General features: G+C 45.6%; 1 protein-coding gene across 1 annotated transcript in view; it reads left to right on the forward strand.

The window, feature by feature from the left end:
• Nucleotides 1-10,031, forward strand: part of LOC103731132 (CUB and sushi domain-containing protein 1-like) — a gene marked incomplete at its 3' end in the record, with an annotated part of 1,440,296 nt that overhangs the window by 1,315,554 nt on the left and 114,711 nt on the right. The window contains exon 11 of the mRNA XM_017797230.1: nucleotides 8,003-8,100. Coding sequence (XP_017652719.1) covers nucleotides 8,003-8,100 — 98 coding nt within the window. The remainder of the gene's footprint in view (nucleotides 1-8,002; nucleotides 8,101-10,031) is intronic.

Genomic DNA, 10,031 nt, shown 5'->3' on the forward strand with positions numbered 1-10,031 from the left:
AGTGTACAGTGTCTGGAAACAAAATGATCAACTTTGTGAGCATCTTGAGTCTAGACAGGGGCTTGTGCTCCTGACTCTGTGCTCCCAAGGGAGGCTGTCACTCTCTCCTCCCCTAGCCCATTGTGCTCTGTCCTCAGACTGTTTCAAGGCCCATGACTCTGGACGTCATGGTGTGCAGAGAACATAACTGAGCTGCCTCTTCTTGCCTCAGCAGTGTTCAACTCCATGACCCTCAGCACGTCTGGGTATCTCGTGCACCTCTGTATATCTAAGTACCTCTGTCTCTGGCATGTCCAGGTCCCCATGACCCTCAGCACATCTGGGTACCTCTGTCTCTGGCATGTCCAGGTCCCCATGTCCCTCAGCACATCTGGTACCTATTCTCAGCCCACCCAGTTACCCTGCCTCTTAAAGCTTTATTTTTATGGCACTTATATGGTCCAAATATTCTTGTTGCCTACCTGGCAAGTGCTTTCTAGAGTCTTCCTCAGCTCTTTGACCTCCAAGCAGGGGGGACAAAGCTTCCTGCTCATCCCCTCTTTCTAGTCCCTTGTTCTGAGAAGCCTGCTGAGGTCCTATGACTTGTGACCATTGTGTCTCATCCTCAGTGGCTCACACGCTCCACACTGTTAAACTTGCACTGTAATCTTTGGCTTTGTGGAGCAGCTAGGGATTATGGGAAGCTATGTTAGGACAGTTTTAACTCTTCCTAAAGTAAACTCTTACTAGACAGTACTTCCGCATTCTTCCTCACATCCTCGACAAGCCTCCCCGGCCCACGCCTGCTCCCCGGCCCACGCCAACCACCATCTACTGCTCTCAGAAGGGACAGTACTTCCGCATTCTTCCTCACATCCTCGACAAGCCTCCCGGCCCACGCCTGCTCCCCAGCCCACGCCTGCTCCCCGGCCCACGCCAACCACCATCTACTGCTCTCAGAAGTTCTCTTACTTCCCCTTAAAATGCACAGGAGTAAGATCATGGGCTTCTCTGCACTGTCATAAATGTCAACATTCATTCTTTGTTAGGCCTAAATAGTATTCCACCCTGTGAATTTCTTTGCCCATTCTTCAGGTGGTGAGCACAGAAAGTTAAGTCTACAATGTGGCTTTTCTGAATAGTGCTGCAATGACCCTAGAGGGCCATGTCACTTTGACCCACTGACCCTATTTTCTCTGTAGATGCCCTCGGCACAGAGATGCTGAACACGTGGTAGCTCCAGTCACAGGCTTTTGATGAGTCTGCATAGTGCTCCCCTCAGTGGTGTGCTGATCACATTCCCCACAGAGTGTGTGAGGTTCGCTACTTTACATGTCTTCATTTTGTCCTTCTGATTTTAGCTATGAGAACAGGTCCATGGTGATACATCACTGTGGTTTAACCGAATGTCTGTGATTAGTGATGTAGCCACAGCTTGGGGGCTACTTAAAAATATATTTTTTTAAAAGTGGAGCGAATGGATTTATAGTGTCTCCAACAGAAATGATAGGAAATTGAGAAACTGTGTCATAAGTACCTCTGTCAATCCACACCTTAACGTTAAGTTCACATGCCACGTTAGACACAGCACACAAATATAAGTTCATCTAGTAGTGGGACAGCACAGAGCTCCTGTCCTACTCTCTCACTCTCTTCCCAGATGTCTCTGCAACTGCTGTGTAAGCACAAAAACATGGAATCACCCTGCGTTCCCTCTAGTGCTTCAGCCTTACACCTCTGAGCATCTTTGAACTGTAAATACACACCTAGAATCACTCATCCACCTCCACCTCCCACCCCACGTCCCCTTCTTCCTTCTTCACATCACCCCCCCTTCCTCTGTCCTTCCCAGTTCCCCTTCCTCCGTCCCCACCACCTCCCCTTCCTCCGTCCTCACCCCACTTCCCCTTCCTCCGTGCTCACCCATTTCTAGGGAGAAACTGTCGGTCTTACCTCAGTAAACTCAGTGCATGCCTACACTGAGACCGTAGGAGGCCATGGGCAGCTGTGACCACTCAAGCCCTGCCACAGCCAGTCAGGGGAGCAGTGGATTGATTACCTAGCTGTCCACAGTGCTTTGATGGTCTTTATTATTTCTTAATATTCATTATTTATTATTTTTCTGTTATCTTTGAGAGTGTTGCCTGCATGTTTTAAGTGCCCCATGTTGTGCACTACCCACGGAGGCCAGAAGAGGGTGTCTGATCCCCTGGAACTGGAGTTACAGATGGTTGTCAGCCACCATGTGTGTGCTGGGAACCCAACCTGGGTCCTCTACAAGAGCATCCAGTGTTCTTAACTGCTGGGCCGTCTCTCCAGGCCCATCCATTGTAGTTTTAAAAACATTTATGAGGTTTTCATCAATCTGCTGAGTGAATGTACAGTTCAGAAGTCCTCTTGTACACATAAGTAGACTAAAAATGTGAAGCTAATCTCCTTCATGAACTCCTCCTTCTGCATCATTGCCACATGCCCAGTGTGTCCTAGGTGGTATCTGATGATTGATGACCTGGGACCACGGGGAGAAGGCCGAATTGTGAGCTCCATGCCTGTCTTCCTGCCCAAGCCGTGTGCTCGAAGATCTGGCCCACTAGCATGTTGAGGCATGTTATGAATTTTGATCAACTGCTTTCCCTATTTCTTATTTTATGGTTGCTTTGCTAATGATCTGCCCATATTGTAGCTATATCTAAAGTGATTTTCCCTGCTTGGAGCAGGACTTACTGAAATGACTTTGGCTATCAAGCCAAAACGAATGTGAAGTTCCAATTCCCCATGTGCTTGATAGTGTTTTGTGTGCATCCTGGTTTACAAGGAAAGTTCAGTAGAGACCAGGAAGCTTGCATGCATCACAGTAACAAGCTATAGACACACAGCTCCGTTTGTTCACGGGATTCTCTTCATATGGAATTACTGAGTGGGATACTCGTCAATATGTAAAAGAACGCATTTTTCTAACCAAATAAATTCACTACATGTGTTCACTCAGCAGATCCTGTATAAGATCCCCTGTTTCTTGTGGATTAATGTTCATTAGAGATTAAAATGGACAAATGTAGCTATAGTTTCATAAAGACTTTAGGATGATCTTTCAACTATCATAATATAATGTGGTAAAATAATAATAAAAATGTAGTGACTAACTGCCCTACTCATGGTCAGCACGCAAACGCAGAGTAGGACAGTCAACCAGGGGCTTTCAGATTGGGCGGACATGTGGCAATCGGAGGACCTTTGCTGATGCTTACATACCTCCTCCATTTTGAAGGCTGGTTTAGGGGAGAACAGCATCAATGGGAAACGGAAAGCTGTCCATCAGAGAGAATAAGAAAACCGATTAAGGATCCAGTCAAAGCAGCCTGTCAGAAACATCTGCTCCAGCTCCGCGGAACAGGCTGGCCTTAGTACTCCGACCTCAGCTTCTGCACAGAGCTAAGCTTCCCCACACAGATCCTTAGCTCCTTTTTTATTATTTTATTTATTATTTTTATTCGTATGAGTGTTATACTTGCATGTAGGTAGGTGCACCCATGTCGTGCAATGCCCGTGGAGGTCAGAAGAGGGCAACAGATCCCCTGGAATGGGAGTTATGAAGGTTGTTAGCTGCCTTGTGGGTGCTGGGAGTCAAACCTGGGTCTTCTGCAAGAGCAACCCTGCTCTTAACCACTGAGCCATCTTTCCAGCCTGAATTCTTAGCTTTTTTACACAGCTAAAACTTCAGTTTCTCTGCACAGCTAGGACCTCCACTAGCTTCCACACACAGCTGGGACTATAGACGTTTTGTGATCTTTAGCAGGTCCTTGGAACGCAGCTTTTGATTGTGCTCACCCCCCTGGAGCGCACAGTGTGATGTGTCCAGAGACTCTGGGTGGCTTTAACAAGCTTCACACAGGGTTTTAGAATTCTTATTTTGCGCAGTTGTGGAGGCTCAAATCCCTGGTCTGCTGGTGTGGACCACTTCCTGCCTCTGATTCCATTCACAAAGGGTCTGTCCTCAGGATCTAATTATAGTCCAAAGGCCTCCTAATCCCATGGCCTTGGGGGTAGCACAGAGGTTCTGTGAGGCCACACACAGCACAGCATAAGAGAATGCAATGTGTACTTTAAGACATCAGGATTCGGGGCTAGAGAGGTGGCTCAGCAGTTAAAATCACTGCTTCTCAGAGGACCCGGGTTCGAATCCCAGCACCCACATGGCGGCTAACAACCGCCTGTAACTCCAGTTCCAGGGGATCTGACAGCCCCCTTCTGACCCTCGAGGGTATTGCATGACACATACTTACAGACTTGTAGGCAATACATTCATCCACCTAAAATAAAAAATTTAAAAAGACACCAGAATTCTTTCAGAGCCGGCAGGTGGTGTCAGGTCTATTTCTTCCTATTTAGCTGTCTGTGGACTGTTGCTAGGTAGTGAAGGCAGTACTGATCCCAGGCTATGATCCCAGGTGCTATGAGATGAGGGTCCCCAGGAAGTACAGGGCCTAACTGATCAGTGTCCTAGTATGGTCTGTTTGTATGTAAGGAGGCTTTCCAGGATCACGATTCTCCATTAATACTGGCAGAGACAAATAAAGCCATCCCACTTTTCTTGGTTGAAACCCATTCCTGGGGCCTTAATGAGAAAGGTGGGGGACAGTCAAGTGAGAAACTGTGATGACGTCCTAGAGAAACAAAGTAAGAGATGGGTGCCTGCTTAGAGATCTGAAAACAAAATCAAGCCCAGCTGATTCTGCACTGACTGTAGGAAAATAAATTACCCATGTGCTGGGCAGGAAGGTATTCATCAATAAATAGAATCTGTGACTTACTGTTTCTAAGGACTCTATACTTTGACATAGAACACCAGAGTGTTACTGTGCATTGCAGCATTGGAGGAAATCTTTCTTTCCCAGTCCTGTCGAGAAAAGAGAAAGAGACTATGACTTCATCTAAAATTCACCATAGCTCGCCATTTCCATTTTATTGTTGATTTACACCAGTCATTGAACAGAGACCGTGCAGTTCATGTCCACAGTTCCAAGGTAACACTAAGCCACAGAGACAGGTGTGGAACAAAAGGATGACTGGGGGACAGTCATTGTATCCCTTACAACTTTTTTAGGCCTGGGTCTGGGGAGCCGGGAAGGTACATCAGGAGAGTTGAGCAGGTATACACTTGACTTCCCAGCCAACCCCCCACTCTTCACTGGCAACATGGGTTAACACCATCCACATGGGTTCATTGAGTCCTGCATGGGGGTTTTGCACTGAGGAAAGCCAGCACTGAGCGACAAGGGGATTGGTGTCCTCCCCTTAAAGTGAAGGATGATATGCACCCATCGGGTCTTTGTATTGGTAAGACTGCATTTAAAATATACTTATGAAGCATCCCAGTCACATTATGGAGACATGTTAGCATCCCCTGTTGGAGAGTCTGAATGACCGAGGGCTGAATGAGAGGAAGCCTAGATGAGGAGAGGCAGGCGAGAATCAAGGATTCAACACCCACATGCTTCAGGGGTCTACTTAGATGAAATGCTGGACTAAGCTCAAAGCAGGGTAGGATCTCAGGATGGAGTCACGTGACATTTCTCTCTGGAAAGGTTGAGCTCTATATCTTTCTTCCATGGACTTTTCCAAAGATGTGATTCATATATGTCTTTCTTGTCAGATCTCACAGCTTTCTGCACAATTGACAATTAGAAAGAAAGCCATGAGAGCAGCTGTTCTATACTGAGATGCTAAAAGCTGCTCAGAATGAAACTATCACAGACATAGAAAATTCTGGTAAAACATACTGAAGTCTAGACTCTCCAGCTCTCCTCACCCAGCGGCCTGTAGGTCTGCTCTGAGGATTAAAAGTGAACAGATTTGTCTGTCTGTCATTAAGAAACCATTCTGTAGGGCTTTGAGAGATGGTTCAGTGGTTAAGAGCCATGTAGCCCAGGCTGGCTCAAACTCTCTATGTAGTCAAGGATGATCTTGAACTGTGCCAGCCCCTTGAATGGTGGGATTACAGGTATGTACCACCACAGTGGGCTGACACTTATTCCCACTTTACAGCCACATATGTTTATGGAGTACCATGTTTTCTGATATGCCGGAGGCTCTTTAGCAGGCCAAGCTTTGGTTTCCTCTTTGCATCAATAGCGTGGAGCAGGTTCCCATATAGCAGTGGCTTTTGTTGACTGTAGAGACAAATAACAGCCCAACTCCTGGCCTAGGCTAAAGGGGTTACAGAATGAACCCTCACATTCAAAGGAAAGTTGTGGCATGCCTGAACGCTGTGCCCATAGACACATGGGGGCCAAGATCCTGGGACCTTAGTGGACTGTGATCCTATTCACTGGTCTCCAAGCAAGTCATCCCCAAGAACACTATGTCAGAGGAAATGCAAGCCTCCGAGGGGATCTTCCTGTTCCTTGTGCTCTTAGTATGTGAACCTGTTTACTTATAAAGAGTCTCAAGGAAGAAAAACAGAAGCGAGCGGCCCCCTCAGGGATCATTTGAATATGCAAAATTCACAAGGGCTTTGCAATAGCTGTCAACCCCACACCTGTTTCCAGTTTGAATAATGCATTAATACAAGCAATCCAATTTGAAATAGTAGTTTTTAAATAAATTATAATAGCTATGTCACTAAGTTTAGTAATAATTTTAAGTGATGAAGGTAATGTGTCCCTTATTGATGTGCCTCCAGAGCACATTTAACCTGTGCAACTTTAGTTGGCTATTGGGAAGCACCACTTTGCTCCTGACAAGACTTACTTTTTTATTCAAGTGCAACAGGCATTTGATACCTTCTGACAAGGTACACAGACTCGGGTTCATTAAAAAATAGCTACCAGTAAAATGTGCTTAGAATGTGACAGTTTCTGTGTTCCTCTCCTGTCTCCTTCCCTCCCTGACCGCTCCCTGTGTGCCTCTCTGTCCCTCTCCCTATCCTCTATCATCCATTCATCTGTCCATCCATCTATCTGTCCAATCATCCTTCACCCATCTCTCTGTCATCCACTCATCTATCCATCCTTCTCTCATCCATCCATCTATGCTCGGTCCATCCACTTATCTGTCACCCATCCAGCCACACATCCATCCACCCTTTTATCCACCCATCTATCCATCCAATCATCTGTCTACCTAATATATCATAAATCACTATTAATCACCTGTCATCTATTGTCTACCCCATCTGCTTCTCTGTATTTCTATCATCCCTCTAGGCTATTCTTTTGGTCTTTTCTTTGTATGCCTGGTTACCCAGGGCACAGCCTAACTTCAGGATGGCTTTTACCATCTTTTCACATGATCACATTGTTCATCAACAAAGGAAACAATTTTCTTTCAGGAGAAAGGGTCCTACATTTCACAGAAGGAAACGCCAATGGCCAGAGCCTACCGGTGTGTCAAACAGAAGTCAGTGTTCCTTACCCTCTCCATGCGTCTATCCATCCATCTGATCAGGCCATTGATTGAAAAACTTGCTTAGCATGTGCAAAGCTTTGGTTGCCATTCTCAGAAATAGAAAAGAGATGAAAGAAGAGGAAAATTCAGAATTTTGCCCTGCTAAGTATGGTATTGGCTATATTTTGCAGCACAGAACTCTTGTTATCAGGGATAATTAATCAAGAGCTGTATACATAAACTTTTAAAGATTCTTTCTGTGTTATTCCATGTCCTTGAATCATGACTCATTGATGATAATCAATATTCCTCTTGCTTAGGTTGACTTATTCTCAATTAATCTCGACACCTGAGAGGTTAACATGTTATTGATAAATATGTGATATGAATTGAAGTCAGGAATAAATCTCACCTTAGAGCTCATAATAACTTGGAGCAAATACGTATTTTTGATTAGAAAAAGTTCTAAAATTCAAGTCAGTCAAACCCTATGACTCTTCAACAGCCTGGGAATTGTTTGGAATGCCCTGGGATGAAGGAGCAAAATCTAAGCCCGTAATCCCAGATGTCCAGGGTGAAGAGTGATGGGAGGTACTTATGAAGCAGGGTAACTATTTCTTATTTTCTTTGGATTTAGGTCATCAAGCTTGCCTTTGAAGAGTTTGAGTTGGAAAGAGGATACGACACCCTGACAGTCGGGGATGCTGGGAAGGTGGGGGACACCAGATCCGTCTTGTATGTGTGAGTATGACACACATTCTCGTCTTGATATGCAGCTATGTGGGCAGCTCGGGTTTCCCTTGAGAGTCACTGCACATGTTTAAGAAGTGTCCCCACTTGCTAAGCCAGTGCAGCGTAATCTGCTTTGACATGAGAACTAATCAGAGGTTGTGTTTTATCACTATGAACTGTTTTCTCTAAAATTGAAAAATGTGTTTATGTCAAAAATATAATAAAAGCAACTGAGAGCAGGAAACAGGAAGGACTCTCTTCCACCCAGGGCTCCCTGTCAGCCCTTTGCAGGCCGCCCCTGTGTGGCCAAGTGTTGTTGAGATAGAGGTGCTTTCTGGAATGATGCCATTTGATTACCGGAAACTACTGCATACTATAAAACTCCTCAGTATGAGAAACAGAGATTGCAAGGCAAATGGTCCTGGGGTATCTCCGGGCCAGGGTCCTAGCAGCTCAGGGACAGTGTGGAAGAATTCTGTCATAGGCTAACAGCCCTGAAGGTCCACCTCAGGCAATTCTAGGCCTGGGCTTTGCAGATGATTCTTGTTGGTTTTCATCAGATGTTTTCATAAGACTGAACACATGACCTGGGATGTCCTTCTTCGCGGATCTTTAGCTGAGATGAAAATTTCTTCTCTCCTCTTCATCTCATATATCAGGTAGCAGCTCTTGAGACCAGGGGCCTGACAGCTTCTTTCATTCATGACATGCTGAGGGATTTCACCCTTTTTTTTTTTTTTTAGTCTGTAGAAATGTTGCTGTGGTCTCTTTTTTAGGGGAAAGTAGCCCTTGTGAAGATGAGAGCGTGGTTAGCTTAGCAAAGGGGTGCTATTACCTCACACCACTGGCATGGATTACTTAAGAGGTAATTCACACTTTGGAAAGCCCTGTGGCTCAGCACAAGACCGTGGATGGTCCAGCCCTGGCCACAGGGGGACTTGAAACTTTCACTCTTCTTTTGTCAATAATTAGACCAGTCTGAATGGGTCCCAGGATTACAATGACGTCATGGTTACATGGCCAAGTATTACCCAACACACCCTGGGATATCAAACGCATGCTACCTTCTTAAAGCAATCCTGTGACTCATGGGTTTCCACATCACCCTCCTACCAGCGATGGAGCCACGGCTTGGAAGACTCTGGTCTCTCCTTGCTCTCAGCCCACTGGATGCAGAAGTGATTCAAAACAAGTTTTCCATTCCCAGTCTCTGCCTCTGCCATCCCTGCGGATGAGCCTTGCTGAGAACTGCCCCTCGCTGTGGGACTTTGCTTCCAACAAGCACCCACATCTTTGGCTTTTGTGAGCAACTTTGAAGTGCAAAGTCCTACAAAATGTACAGTCACTTCATTGCCCTTGAGAAAAGTTTTCTGGCAAAGAAATGTAAAGGGTGAAGAGCATCATTGTTGAGATTGTTTTTCTTTTTCAACTTTCCTATAAAATGTATTTAAATGTATGCTCCTGAGACTGAAGAGATGGCCCAGCTCTCTGGTCTCTCCTTGCTCTCAGCCCACTGGATGCAGAAGTGATTCAAAACAAGTTTTCCACTCCCAGTCTCTGCCTCTGCCATCCCTGCGGACGAGCCTTGCTGAGAACTGCCCCTCGCTGTGGGACTTTGCTTCCGACAAGCACCCACATCTTTGGCTTTTGTGAGCAACTTTGAAGTGCAAAGTCCTACAAAATGTACAGTCACTTCATTGCCCTTGAGAAACGTTTTCTGGCAAAGAAATGTAAAGGGTGAAGGGCATCATTGTTGAGATTGTTTTCTTTTTCAACTTTCCTATAAAATGTATTTAAATGTACTGAAGAGATGGCCCAGCTGTTAGGAGCACTGACTACTCTTCCAGATGACCCAGGTTGGGTTCCCAGCACTCACATGGTGACTAATGATCATCTGTAACTCCAGTTCCAGGGGATCCAACACCCTCTTCTGG

This window comes from Nannospalax galili, unplaced genomic scaffold (genome assembly GCF_000622305.1).
Source record: "Nannospalax galili isolate Female #2095 unplaced genomic scaffold, S.galili_v1.0 scaffold1234, whole genome shotgun sequence".
NCBI lineage: Eukaryota > Metazoa > Chordata > Mammalia > Rodentia > Spalacidae > Nannospalax > Nannospalax galili.